The sequence below is a fragment of the Megalops cyprinoides genome, chromosome 17 (assembly GCF_013368585.1).
Source record: "Megalops cyprinoides isolate fMegCyp1 chromosome 17, fMegCyp1.pri, whole genome shotgun sequence".
NCBI lineage: Eukaryota > Metazoa > Chordata > Actinopteri > Elopiformes > Megalopidae > Megalops > Megalops cyprinoides.
Genome location: NC_050599.1, coordinates 28,007,438 through 28,022,213, shown reverse-complemented (window position 1 = coordinate 28,022,213; position 14,776 = coordinate 28,007,438). Strand labels below are relative to the sequence as shown.

The following is a 14,776-nucleotide window of genomic DNA, read 5'->3' as shown; positions in this document are numbered from 1 at the left end:
ACTTGTCTTCATTGAATGTCCGCACCAAGTCGTGCTTGTTTATCTGTACCTATTGGTCTTCTCCATCTCTCTATCGATCAGTCATCTCTGCATAGCTTTCTTTGGTATCGTGCTTTCTGCGAACAGCGGCTGTGGAGCGCTACCACGCTGCGCGCCACAGAGAAATGACAGTGATCACGACAAAAAAGCTGTCAGGTTCTGACAAGCGGACAATGCAAGAAATGAATCATAAGGCAGTCAAGGTGAAAGAAGACACCTAAGGCCTGCAGTGTTCTGTAGATCTTGCTGGATTGTGGGAGAGCTCTCCTAGTTCGACCGACGTACAAATTAGTCGCCGCGGGATACAGGCTTGATTCACAATGTTGCGGGTATATTGAGAGACATGCTAGCAGAACGTTTTGAAAAGTGGTGGGGACAACGACGGGTTCGACGTGTTCACAACTAACTAAAGGCTTTCAAAAAGTGGTGGGGACGAAATGGGCTACGACAAAAAGTGGTGGGGACAGCGTCCCCATCGTAAATGACGCATATGGCCATATCACTGGCACGAAAACGGGAGTGTCTATTTAAACAGTACTCCTTGACCTAATCCCTGGGAAAACATGACAATGTGACATCACAGGTGAGGAACTGGGATCACAACCAGGGGGTTGTAGGTTTGATGCAGGAACAGAAATACTACTGTGTTACAAAGAGGAGGAAGAAGAAGAGATAATAAAACAGAGAAATCATCCATCTGCATCCCTGTATCCCTCTCACGATTTGTGTCGATTGTCTTCATAAATCTAATCATAAATCAAATCATCGTGAGATTATGTGCACGTGAACTCCCACAATTGTTCTTATATGGACCGAGACACGCCTTTACTTCGTCGAATTAGCATATGAAAGATCCCAGGTAAATCTGAGTGAAAAATCTGATGTCGAGGATCAATGGCAGGACGTAAGAAAAGAAATTATTTGGACACGGAGATAGAGGTGATTGATGAGGTGGAGAGGAGAAAAAATATCGTTTTTGGAGGCCAGACTACTGGCGTTTCAAATCGACGGAAAAATGTGGAGTGGCTGAAAGTGGTGACTGCTATGAATTCAGTTTCACCAGAGGTGCGTACGGTGGAGGAGAAGAAAAAGAAGTGGTGGGATTTTAAACCTGAGTGTCATCGCACTCTAGGGAATCGCAGCACTCGGAACGTAGTTCTACAAGACGCAAAATAATATAATTTATGAGCAATTCTGACCACTGAGAGATGACTGCTAAAATCAACAAAATAATAGCCAACAGTGTCAGGGTCATTAAGTAAAAAAACAAAGATAATCAGATCATTTTGTCTGTCTTTCTGCTCATGCCATGCAGCTCTCTTGCTCGCTGGCTCTCTCTCCCTGTCTCTCGTTGACCGAAACTTTACTTCCCTGTGTCTTTTCTGTTTTAATACTGGCTTCACCACTGCTGTGAAATAAATATATTATTTGATTTTGAAACAGTAGTCTTGTGTTGTTATTTAGCCTTTCAGAGGCTAAATGAATTTCATTAAACCTACCACCAGACCAATCTTAGGTGGTGACCTGGCAATCTTCCCCAAATATACCTTCATACTTTCATATTATGGCCATGACGCACAAACACATGGAAAAGGTAAGTTCGCACCTAGTCAAAACGCCACTATATTGCCACCCGCAGGATGAAAAAAATGCAGAAATAGGCAATAGTAAGATGATAATCTACTGTTTTACTATATAAAAAGATTTGCCCCCTCGCCATTTAACTGCCCCCTTAGTCACTTCATCCTGGCGCGATAACGCTCATCAATGATTGACACAAAACCCGTTTACTTGCATCACCGTTAGTTCCTCTTGGTGTCGCCAATCTGCAAATTACAAATTTTATGCGTACACCACCTCGAGACCATGCGCGGAGGTACGCATGTTTTCCCAGGAAGTGTCTTTTCATAAATACCGTTTTACGTGTAGAAAAGTGTTCAACACGATTTTAGTGCGTACGCATAGTTGATACATGTGGCCCAAGGACTCTTAAAAAGAGCATTTTGCAATGTGGAAGTTTAAAAGGTTTAGTTTTTAAAAATGTGTCCTAGCATATGTTGAGCTTGCAAAGAGGCAACAAGAAGCTCTACATTAGCAGTAATCAAAGAAAGCTTTGACAATGACAAAAGAGTGAACAGTCATATCTACCACGGTCAGACTGACCTAATTACAGCAGAAACCATATGGTCTTTTTAATTTTTAATTAATTGATGTATTTTATCCAGACTACCATGTGTATAGTTGTACAGTTAAACAAAAATAACACTAATTATCCCTAGAACCATACAAAAGACAGCAAAATTCAAAACAGCTCTTAATTATGCAGAAATAAAGAAATATGTCCATTGTTTCAAGAGCGCTAGGCTAAGAAAGCTTTTGTGGTTACCATGGCATTTCTGTGGGTCATTTTTTCAGTATAGTTCTGTGGGAAAAATACATCGAGGGCCTTTTCATGGTTGGTTTCTGAGAAACAAACTTTGAGTGTAGTTTCACATTTTGCTTCTCACCGAGTTGACATCTACCACTGACATTCCAAATAAGTGACGATTACTGATACACCAATCATTGTTCGTGACATCACAATAATAACTCTAATGCTAAATGCAAAACACTAATGCAATGAAAGCAAAACAAATTTCACGAGACTTGTGTTCAAGTATTAAAGTCACCTTAAACGCAATCTTTTTTTATTTTCAGATGAAGAACCTTATGATATGGGAACATTTGAGAACATCAATAACTTGGTATGCACAGCAAAAATGCCATTCAAGGCCTGTCTGCCCCGTTTCAATGTATAAGGCTGTGTGCTTCTGTCAGGGCTACACTGAGATGCAGAAAAGCACAAAAACCAGTCACACTCTGCTGCCAGTCAGTCTCAATGTAAGCACGCCGCTCTTTATTGAGTAGAGAAACATACAAGAAAAACAGAAGTCATGCAGTATAATGTAGATATAAACAGGAGACCTGTTGTTACATGGAGAGTTCTGGATCACGTCTGAGGTAGAGCGGAACATGGAACGTTTCCAAGGGAGCAGAGTTAAAGAACATTAACACAGCAAGGAACAATAAAATGACCCAATCTCAAAAATTGTACTTTTGAGTTGATATATACAGCACAAAAAGTGTCCTTTCCTGTGGGAAACCTACCAACTCTCTCTGTGTTTCACATATCCTTTTTAAGGCCTGTCTCAGGTTTCTGGCTCTAATTCTGGTTTCTAGCTTTGATTCTGATGTGTGGCTCTGTTTCTTTTTTCTTTGGCTCTGTTTCCCATTTCTGCATGGCGGTTGGCACCAATTTTCATGTCTGCCTCTGGTTTCCGGCTTAGTTTTTATATTACTCTGTTTCAACATTCTGGCTCTGTTTCTTGTTTCTCGCTCTGATTATGGTTTCTGGCTTTCTTTTTTGATTTTTGGCTCTGATTTCTTGCCTCTGTCCCTGGTTCTTGACTGTGTCTAGTTTCTGGCACAGCCCCGATATAATGGACCCAACAAACACCCTGGAGGAGAGGAAAGTCAGCTACTCTTGCTCTCTTCCTCTCTCAATCACTAACCTGTGACATAATTATCATCATCATCAGTATCTAGTCTTAGTCCTCCTTTGGATCACAGCTTCAGATCTGGACTTAAATACAGTGGCTTGGTTAGAGAACCTTAAAAGGCACCTAGGGTGGTCTTAAAAAAGAAAACCAAGGGCAACCATTCAGTTGGACATGCAAAGCATTTAAAAGTCAGCCTTGGGATCTCCATTTCATCCATACTACCAACTAAACAACCTTGAGGTTCATTCTGATACATTTTTTAGGTAAAATTTGAAATTAGTTTTAAGATCCAAACAGGTACTGTATACACGTGGCACTGTAATAAAGTGTAAACTAGAGAGAAGCCCAAGGTGCCCTTTAAGTGCGTTTAGGATTGTACAGTCTGAAGATGGCATGGATCAGAGAATGCAGTGGTGAAAACAGCTTTGGGGGCAAGGGGGCTAATTTGGACCAGCCTCCTTTCACAATGCAGGCCATTGAACATAGAGAGGACACTGGCTGGACAAAACTCTCTACCAACAAACACCTGCTCAGGTCAACATGAACAGCTACCTCTCTTCAAGGGCTGGGCAGTGCAAGCTTCAAGTCAAACCTTCCACTGTGTTAACCATCAGGGACCAGTCATGTTACTAGGTCAATGCAAACTGCTTTTTTTTAGGAGATCTGATTGGTAAACAGGGCAATCACACACATACTCAAAATTCAATTAAGGACAGCAGGGTCAGGGTGGATCCTGTGCCTGCCATTCATGTCTTGTTTGTTAGCATGCTTAGAATATATAATGCGTAAATATACCATCAGTTTAACAGTCATCTTCAAAGCTGTCTGTCAATGGTCAATGTGCTTGTAATGTCAGCTGTAATATATGCCAATCACCAAATCAGTTGTTTTTTCTGTTATTGCTTTGGGAATATCCAGAAGTGGATGAGAATTATTTTCTTATGTTGCCAGACCAAGGTAAAAGTAAGGAACATCAATTAATATCAAAATGAAACATGAGAGGAATATACATGTGCTCGTGTTGCGTTTTTTGTGAAACAGGAAGGTCTTCTCTGGAAAAATTCAATCTGACCTCAAGTCCAGTGAAAGCCGTGAGTCTTGCCAAGTACCTAAAAAAAGGCAGGAGTGACACAAAACTCCCCTTTTCCAAAGGAGAGTCACCAAGCGCTCTGACTCACAGACTTATTCAGATGGAAAATTCAAGGTCTCGGGGCCCAAAACCTCTTTTTGTTGCATTTTCGGCTTCTCTGAGCCACGTGACAGCCCTGCCTTGCTCTGCCTGCTGCCACCTTTTGGGTTTGAGGCCAATGAAGCTACAGCTGTTGGACCATTAAAATCACGCTAAAGCCCCACAGTGGGGGCCTTCAGTTCAGCAGTGTCCCGTAGAGCTGCGCCTTGGTCAGACTGTCCTTGCGGGTCAGCCCCAGGGTGCCAAACACCTGGTATGGAGGCGGGGTCTTGTTCATGGGGGAGGGGCTCCGGTGCTCCATGGTGTAATCAGGCAGGTCGGCTGCCTCCAGCGAGTTGTGGGCGAGCGACTCAGCCGAGCTGTTGGGGCTGACATCCACATACTCCTTCTTGGCGCTGCCGGAGGTGCTCTCCTTGTCCCGGGAGCTGCTGGAGTGGAAGAGCAGGCTGTGCTCCGACTCCTGGCTGTCCTCCTTGGCCAGGTACATGGGGACGCCCTCCTGCGTCCGGAGGGCCCCCGGGTCCCGTTCAGGGCTGGGGCTGGGGCTGGGGCTGCGGCTGGGGGCACCGAAGCAGGGGTCCAGCACACCGCTGCGGTAGACATCCCCACCCTCCTGGAAGCTGCTGTAGAGTGGGCCCAGCTTGATCTTGGCTGGCCGGATGGCATAATGCTGCTCAGAGAAGCTGTAGGGCGAGACACGGCCAGGGCTGCGGTAGGAGCAGGCGCTGATGTCCTCGGCACTCAGCTGCCTCCAGCGGCTGCCGGGTTCCTCATCTGGGACATCCCGGTAGAGGAGCGGGGAGCTGACGCCACGGGATGGTGTGCGGTGCGGCGAGTGGTAGGGCTCGCTGAAGCAGGACGAGGCAGCGCGGGCGTAGACAGGGCCCGGGTCACCATTCTGGTGGCCAAGTGCCCCCTGCTGGAAGGCGTGCGCCTCAGCAAAGCCAGCGCCATCGTCCTCATAGGAGGAGTTGCTCTTGCGCTCATAGTCGCTGTCTCGCCAGTCAGCGTAGAGGGCCTGGCGGGGCGGCGGCGGGGGTGAGGGCGAGGCGCCAGCCCCCTTCTCGTCAGATGCACCACTGAAGCTGGAGTATGAGCTGGAGGCCTGCAGCGAGCCCACGAACTCGGAGAACTCGGCGAACTCGGCAAAGTGCTCGTGGGAGGAGCCAGCGTGGACGGCCTCATCATCCTCGGGGTTGCTCTCGGTGGAATTCTGGGCCCAGAGAAGGCCCTGCTGGTGCTGGTGCTGGTGCTGGTGGTGCTGCTGCTGCTGCCCGTGCAGGTCCACGCTCTGACGCCGCTCGCGTGGCCGTTCGTCCGGGCAGTACAGCGCTGTGTCGCTGCAGTACAGGTCCGACCAGCGGTACGCCGCCCGTCTCGTCAGGGTCTCGCCTCCACCCTCGCCCTCGTCGCCCGGGCTGGCAGGGAGGAAGTCAGGGTCCTGGGGCTGCGGGCTGGCGCAGCGTGAGGCCAGGCTGCTGCCCGGCTCTGGCTTCTCCAGCACCTTGGCGATGACTGTGGTGGGAATGGAGTCCGAATATGGAGAGTGGCAGATTGGCAGGGACTCCATGTGAAGGCTCAGACGCTCCTGGAAGTCAGCAGGAAGCTGGGCAGAGAGACACAGGGAGGGTGAGAAAGACAGGGAGAGTGTGAAACAGTGTGAGAGGGATGAGGAGACAGAGAGGGAGGGAGAGGCAGAGTGGGGACGAGTGTGAAAGGGAGAGAGAGAGAGAGTGAGAGAGAGGGAAGAAGATGGACAGTGTGACGGAGAGGGAGGGAGAGGGAAAATGTGACAGAGAGAGGGAGAGGGAGGAAGAGACAGAGAGAGAAGGAGAGGGAGAGAGAGAGGGAGAGTGTGAAAGAGGGGGAGCGGGAAAGATGGAGTGAAAAAGGAGGTTAGTAGACGGAAGCAAAACCCATGTAGTCTGATTGAAAGGGAAGGAAGAGACAGAAGCCTGAGCTAGAGGAGTGAGGAGGCCACCATGGGGAAGGCATGGATTTGGGGGTGTTTCCTGCAAGCCATGTGACGACGAGCTCATGCATAGAACATCAAAGCTAACGGACCCATCTGGCTCTGCAATGTGCACGGGTACAGCAGACGCCTCAGTCTTCTGCAGGTGTCACAGTCTGAGCTGTCACTCCGACTGATGAAGAGACCTTACAGAAAGAGGCACAGGTACTTGTACAAGCCACTCTGTCCTCTCTGCTGTGGAGCTCCAGTTGTCTAACTCTCTGGTCTATGATTGGTGCTTTAGGAGAGAGGGCTTTTCCAATGAAAAGCAAACAATTTCCTGACACTCTTTCATTGCACACATGCTGTGTCCAAGACACTGTTTTGAAGGTAATTGTGACATCACAGACAGAGCGAGTCACAGTCACAGCTGCACCACAACTACATCATGCTTCACAGTTCCCTCCTCTTCTTTCCCTCTCTGCGATGAGCGACACTTCAGCCAACTGTGACAATCAAAGCAACGTGTAATTTCATAATCACTGTGTCAGTCATACCTAGCAAGCACGGATGCCGACCCCTTGCTGTGACAGAGACAGAGAGAGAGGCCTCTTCAGGGACTTTAAAGGAGGGAAGCCGCAGTCAGTGGGGCCAGGCTAACACTCTTGGTAAATGCCAAGCGGAGCTGAGGAGCTTATCTCTGGGAGCAGACCTTTTCGCTGAAGATTCTGCCCCGCCCGCCCAACAGGCATCTGAGAGGCGTCTCTCTTTGAAGACCAGTTTCCACGTGTGAGCCAGGGGAATGAGAATGGGCAGATTTATCTTTGGCTATTCTGCAGGGGGGCACTGTGTCCCAGCAGCACTGAAAGCATAAACTCGGTGTTTGAGGTGGTGTGGCCTTGCTTTTATAGATCTCTAATACACACCTCCTGACCCAAAGTTCATCTGTGGCCACGTGTTCACAGTCATCTCAATTGCCATGTTTGGTACCCATACCAGAATTTTTTTTGGGGGTGGGACCTTTTGGACAGTGATGGATTCCTGTCCACTTGTTGTAGAAATGAACAGCTGACACAACAGAAATGAAATTAAACTCAGTGTACAGAAGCAAGAGACCTGAATGGCAAACAGCTGGGCCAGTGCAGAGTGGACTGCAGACGGTATCTGAATGTCCCCTGTTGCTGTGGAAGGCTTGTTAATACATGTGCATAAATCTGAGACAAAGAAATGTTGCTCTTTGTTATCATGGTCAGTCAATCTCTGCACAGCGATATAGCTAGAAAGGTTTTTCAGGTTGTACTGCATGCTATAACTGGTGTAAGTCCAACGGTACCTTTTTTCACTTTGATGTTTAATCACTAATGCACTTACCGCCTAATTTGTATTTAGCTGATTGATTGTTCTTTTTGCAGCCCTGACATGCACATGACAAGCACTTTTTTGTTTTTTAGTTACTCTAGAAAAGAGTGTCTCCTGCATAAAGAAATCAGAAGAAATGGTAATAATAAAGAGGAAAAGAATCGGAAGTAATATGTGATACCTCGGACAGCTTGAGAGCTCTGTGGTGGGCTTTGCTGCACTGGAGCAGCTGGGCAGCCAGGTTGCAGTCCTTCCTGTACATATCCTACAGACAGGAAGGGGAAGAGTCAGCTTTGGCACAGCCATGCCCATAGGTGGGTCCAATCAACCAACCAAATGATTACATTTTCTGTGACATAGAGTCCATGATAAAAGAAGTTGTCACAGAGTGCTTCACAGATTGCTTTCCATTCAAACAACTCCTACAGCATCACCTCACATATAAAAATATAGTATTTAAATGATATTATACAAAGGACATAGACATAAATTATGCTTTTTGTTTTTAGAAGAAGCACAACAAAGCCTTCAAACAACGGGAACAAAGGGAACATTTCCCCTCTGTCCGTGGAAATCCAAGGTAAATCTTTAACAGCAAATTTGCGTCCTCTGTGTGAGTAGATTATGTGGATTAGATCTCCCTGAGGGCCACTCTAAATTTTAACATAAACACAGTTTGCAGTATTCTCAGGTGTTCTGAGCTTTAGTCAATGAAAACAGGCACAGGTAAATGGGTTGACCCCTTTCCCTTAGGTGGTGACAATAGTCAGTGTGAGGAGCCCTCTGGGATTGTTACTGTAGGAGCAGCTGTGGCCCCCAGACAAACATTTATGCTTAACTCTAAGGGCTCATTACTGTTGTTTAAAAACTGGCTACCCATATGTTGCTGCGAATGGTGTATTGCTTTTAGTTTGAAAAGTGGTGGAGCAATAAGGAGGTGGTGAAATTCTGTTTTCCATCGAGAGGAGGCACTCACGTTGTCCTCACGGAGCTTTTCGATGGTAATCTTGGCCTCAAGGAGATGGTTGTTGAGGACAATGATCTCTCTGCTCAGGGCTCTTCTCTCGTCGTCATGGTGCTGAGACTGTGGGGGCGAGAGAGCTTGTGAGTGCCCACAACAACAGTAACAACAACAGCAGCAGTAACATTAACAGCAACAATACTAAAAGTGTCAACAACAGCAATACTAACAGTATCAACTGTAGTGACAGCAACAGTAACAACAGCAACATCAACAGCAACAACAATTACAATAACAGCAATAACAATAACAGAAAGCAACAGTAACATTAACAGTAACAGCAACAACAGCAACAGCAGTAACAGCAGCAACAACAACAATCTTCTGACATCAGCTACAGGCTACCTGAAATCAACACATTTTTATCAATCAACACGTGGTTTTTACCCCTTTATACAACCCTGTTTTGGAATCGACAATCCCATATTAAGCTTGTCTCAGCACAGCACACACTGCAGTTTTGCAGGGACGCTGAAGCAAGACAAATGCAATCCTTTGATTCACCTGGAGCAGTCCCAGAAAAGACCGTTGCTTCATTTTTTTGTTGTGAAATGCATAATTCACAGCAGAGCTGGGTTTGCAAAGAACAAGCATGGGCTAGTGGGAAGAACAACATTACCAAAGATGTTTTTCCACCAAAATTTAACCCTACTTGTGAACTAGAGAAAAAAAGGCCACCATGGTGCATGATGGCCGTGTTCTCAGCCACACCTCCCTAGTACCTACCCACACAGACAGGAAGGGGAAGTGCAGATGTGCTCCTGTGATCCAGTCTGATTAGATCACTCGTTTTCATGCTCTGGCTAATGACATGGTCCTGCTTTTTAAACTCAGAAAACAAGCGATCTGTCATGTAAAGTGGGTCTGCCAGGGCTTGACTCCCAGAGTTATTGTTTTAATAAAAATGTCTGCCTTCCCTCTTTTTTCCATTAAGCATTTTATTGCTTAAGCACTCTGGTGGGAGTCGTTCTTTTCCAAAGATTCTTGTGATGCGCTGTGGACCGACCCCAGAGTGTTTGCCGAATGTAAAACTTTTACAGTCCATGCTTTACAAAGGTTATGTACATTTCTATGTAATTACAGTGCAGTAATTACAGTTTTGCAGGTACAACCACAATTACATAGAGGTCTAAGCTTGGGGATAGGTATGCACTTGGAGTTACATTTAGGCAATGGATATGGCAATGAGTAGGGCTTATTCAGATAATCTGAGTAATTACATATTCTCCATTAGTATTAGTGTAAAAGGTTTCCTCTACACAACAGGTTAATCAATAGTAGTTACACAATGGCTAATGTAGTCCACACTGTAAACCCATAGTCAATACTGTAATATCCCTTAACGCACAAAGTTTCAGTTCATCATCTTCTGCTGCCACAGTAGTGGACTATTAAAATTGTTCAGAAAGAGCCCAAGGAGCAAAGTATCTTTTGTCCTTGCCAAGTGCTTTTCAAGGATTAGCACATGGAGTGACTAACAGAAACTCTCAGCTGTTCCACAGTTCCTCCTCTTAATGTCACCATCACTGTGTGACTGTCTATCGCCACATCTACTGTATGTCCCATCCCACAGGCTTGTGGTACCCAACAAAGGCAGACCAAGAGCCAAGACAAAGCGGCTCTCAACTGCTACGGTTGCATTAAAAAAAAAGGGGGGGGGGGAGTGGTGGGGGTTAGATTTGCATAAAGTGAAGGGAGGTGGTCACAATTCAAAGTGCAGGGACAATTTCTGACATTAATAGTCTAAAAAATGAAAACAGACATAAAGTCTTTGTCATGCACTACAGCATCGCTGGCCTTAATATTATTAAGATCCCCTTAGATCCAGATTGTTTTCTGTCTAGCCTACTGATTATACGTGTGCATATGGGACAATCTGTGTTATGTGGTTTTGTCTGCAGTGAAATAACAGCCAATATTGTGGAGCTGGCCGAAGATCCTAAACAAAAAAAATGCAGTGTTGTTCTATCTGGGATGTGGTTTCAACACACAAACCTCAGGCTTTGCGTTTTGGAAGAACTCCCTGGCGTATCAGCGTGTGGTTTCCGTCATGATAATCTCTCATTTAACAGAATATACTGTTAAGCGCTGACAGAACAATGGAAAAATACCAGATCTTCAGACTGGAATTGCCGACACATATTCAGCTCCTGCACTACTTAAACATTCTTTTTTTCCTTTTGCCTTACACCCTGTGGTACACTATTTTGCATAATTATCCAAAGACTAAAGACTTATCCTTCATTTCTGGTTCGCAAGCTCCCTCTCCCTCCTCTTATTATTACTGTATGTAGCTCAGCAGAAACCACTCTCTGCAGCGCATGGCACACATTACTACATACATGTTTACATAATCACAAATACAGACAAATCAATATCAATAACAGTAAAACATAGCATAGAAGGAAAACAAACCAGTATGTGAAGTCGTAAAATAAGACATGTGCACATGCACACACTGTATGTATCTATGTATGTACGCATTTATACATTTACTGTAAGTTCTGCTCTAGCAGACATGTATACATTCTTTTAGGCCTTTGAACGCTCACATAAAGAGGTAAGCTTGGGGTGAGATATAGTATAGTGCAAAATAGTATAACAAAATTTAGTACAGTGTAATATAGTACAAATGCAGCATATTATAGATTCATTGTGTGTCCCAGTTTCAGGCAGAACCAGGAGAGCGAGGCTTCATGAACCCCATGGGTGGGGCAGGGCAGTATAGTGTAGGGCAGTACAGAGTATATAGTGTAGTACTGCATAGTACATTATAGTGCATTAGCATAGCATATATGTGGATAGAGGGGAAACAGAGGAAACCAGGGCACAGTCATAAATCTGAACAGCAGTGCTGAGGCTGCCCTGGAGATGGAGTCTCCTCACTTACCAACCCACCCCCTGTGCTCCCCTCTGTGGAAGCCAGCTTCACCTGGTTCTGACACAGGGCGAGGACGATGGGCTACTCTATGAATTTAGAGAGTGCACCTGTTCTACAAAACACAGAACACCTGCTCCCTCCATAGGGGGTCCAGGTGAGCCTGGATAAGTGGGGCTGATGTCACAGTACAACCACATCACCAATGGACTAATGACCACAGTTCATCTTTTAAGCCAATGGCAAGAGTTTTAAGCTTCACAGACACCCAAAATAGGTGGAGCTATCATGTGCTATCAGTGACACACACCAGCTGATCCAGCCAGTGTTTTAAGATTGGCAAAGTACTTTGATATGGAGGGCTGCATTTGGATTGGTTTATTCAAATGAGTGGCAGCACATACTCCTCATAGAAGGTCCAGGTGAGCCTGGGCGAGTAGGGCCGAGTATCTGTCCCTGTGATCAATATCACAGTTCAACCACATTGTCGTCGTTTAAGCCAATGGCAAGAGACTTAGGCTTCAGAGACACCCAAAACAGGTAGAGCTATTACATATTATCAGTGACTCACACCAGCGATCCAGACATAGGTTTTTAATACAGAGGGCTGTATTTAGTTTGTTTCTTACAAGTGAATGGCAGCATGCAAGAGCTCCAGCCATTGTGGGGTTCACAATGCCTCTCTTCCCTAGTGCTGTCTTAAATCTGCACGCAGTAGGCACCTCCCAAGCACTCAGATGCTCTTCACTCTGACAAAGCCTGTGGCGTGGGCGTGTGGGCGCAGGCGTGGGCAAGCGTTGAGGGGGTTGGGGACTGGAGGGGGTGGGCGGGCAGGCACACGGGGGGGCGTTGGCACCAGGAGGGTGCGGCAGTTTTCAGATGGGAGCTGGCACTGCGGATGGCTGTCTCCACTAACAAACACAGCCTGATCCCTCAGAGACACAATTATATGGGAGAGCGAGTGGGTGAGGTGAGGACGCTGTAATGAGCTCTGAGGACAAACACGGATAAAACACTCCGTACCCTCTCAACAAAAAAAAAATCAATCAGCTAGGAGGTCCTAATTAATCAATCTGAAACAAAAAAAACCCTCTGAAAGACCTGAACATTAAAAGAAATCTCTTTCTGAAGTTTTATTCATTATGAGCCAAGCCAAACCAAAGGTGAAGTGACAAGAAGACTTTCTGGGATATATGCCTGAGGCAACATATATAAATAAATAAATAAATAAATAATTACATAACAGTTTGTCTATGAGTGGCAATCAGATGCACGCAGTCACGTCTGGAGTCTTGTCTATGAGAAGACAGATGTCGTTCTTTCCATCCCATAAGGACTCTATTGTCATGGAAAACAACAGATTGCTCCCCATTTCAAGTATAATAAATAATAATCTGTTTTTCAAAGCCCTGGGGGAACTGTAGTTTGTGTGCCTGGATGGTTATGGTGAGCAAAGCGCGATCTTAAACAACAACAGCACAAGAGGGAGGTTGTCACTGCAGTGACGTCCCCCGCATGTCGTGAACCCTTCATTGAAAATCTCTGGCTTTTCGAACAGTTGTGGGCGCTACTTTGGAGTAAAGTCATCTTGCGAGCATGTGTGTGCAATCTCATGCCCAAATGGGAGCAGAACAACTTCTTTTTGCTTTCATTTGCCATGGTAGTAGCATTATCCTTTACCATTTTCCAACGTCCAAACAGAGTACATATTATAACGATCCCTGTGCTTCACTGTTCCAGCAATGACATTTTACTTTCACCCACCCTTCTCCTACTGCCTGGCTACTTTACTGCCCCCTTTGGCTGGAGGCTGAATTACAGTGACTGGATGTGTGTTTGATGGGGTGGTTTTGAAAGAACTAATGAAGGCATAGTCGCATGATTTCCAACACAATAAATATTCATGTGCACATCCTCGCGTGGTAGGTGCTAAAACATAACTGAAAGACAAAAGATCCCCTCAGGACCAAAAACGATCTCCGTATTATTAGCATGCTCAACTAAAACCACATAGGAGTGTTAAAATACTGTTTTCTTTATTCCAATCATTCGACTTAACTTTTCTGTCTTCATGAATGGGTATACTATACTGAGTACAAAACAAGACATTAAAACGAATGAACTTAGGCTATGTGCTAAGTTTTTCCTGTGCATATAGCTCTGTAAAGAATGAACATAAGCACATGTAAACGCCAAAGCAGAGCAGTACCCAGGTCACAAAGGCGTCTGGGGGTCACTGACCCTGACCCCCTCACCTGGCTACCTTCTGTTATACATCCAAAAGACTGTAATTCAAAGGACGAGACAGATAAACTCATTGAAACTCATTGAATTTCCTGGATGAGGTTTGTTTCAATTCCACATCCTCCCGCTGCACCTCTGAGAGGCAGATCCTTGCAGCGTTTAACACCGCACGCCACCACCTTCACAGCCTGCAATATTAGACGCTTTTTATTAACGCCCACAATAGGAAGTGTTGATTTCAGTGTGGTGTGAAATAGCAAATCTCTCCCTTTTTCTCTCTCTCTCTCTCCTTCACATAGTCATCTTTGTTTGAAGGGGATGGGATGGGGAGTATAGAATGTACACTGTGTGGTGAGTTTGTGGTTGTCTGATGAAGAACCTATTTGGTTGTTTTTGGAAACCTTTTAAATTATACATGAAGACTTGAGAAGGTGCAGTAAAGAGCATCAAAAGTCAAAGTCTCCTCTTCTCCATCTCCCTCTCCTCCTCCCTTTGTGTCATGAAGCCCAGCAACATATGCCATTAAATCAACAGGCAGTGTTTAAACATTCATACT

At 45.5% G+C, this 14,776-nt stretch overlaps 1 protein-coding gene across 2 annotated transcripts in view; it reads right to left on the bottom strand.

The window, feature by feature from the left end:
- Positions 1-2,909: 2,909 nt before the first annotated feature.
- The window catches only part of LOC118792046 (brain-enriched guanylate kinase-associated protein-like), a 34,669-nt gene continuing 22,802 nt past the window's right edge, over positions 2,910-14,776 (bottom strand). For both annotated transcript variants that reach the window (XM_036549741.1, XM_036549742.1), the window contains 3 exons: positions 9,054-9,161; positions 8,259-8,342; positions 2,910-6,373 (listed from right to left, as the gene is read on the bottom strand). In XM_036549741.1, coding sequence (XP_036405634.1) covers positions 4,943-6,373; positions 8,259-8,342; positions 9,054-9,161 — 1,623 coding nt within the window. In that variant the 3' untranslated portion in view covers positions 2,910-4,942. The remainder of the gene's footprint in view (positions 6,374-8,258; positions 8,343-9,053; positions 9,162-14,776) is intronic.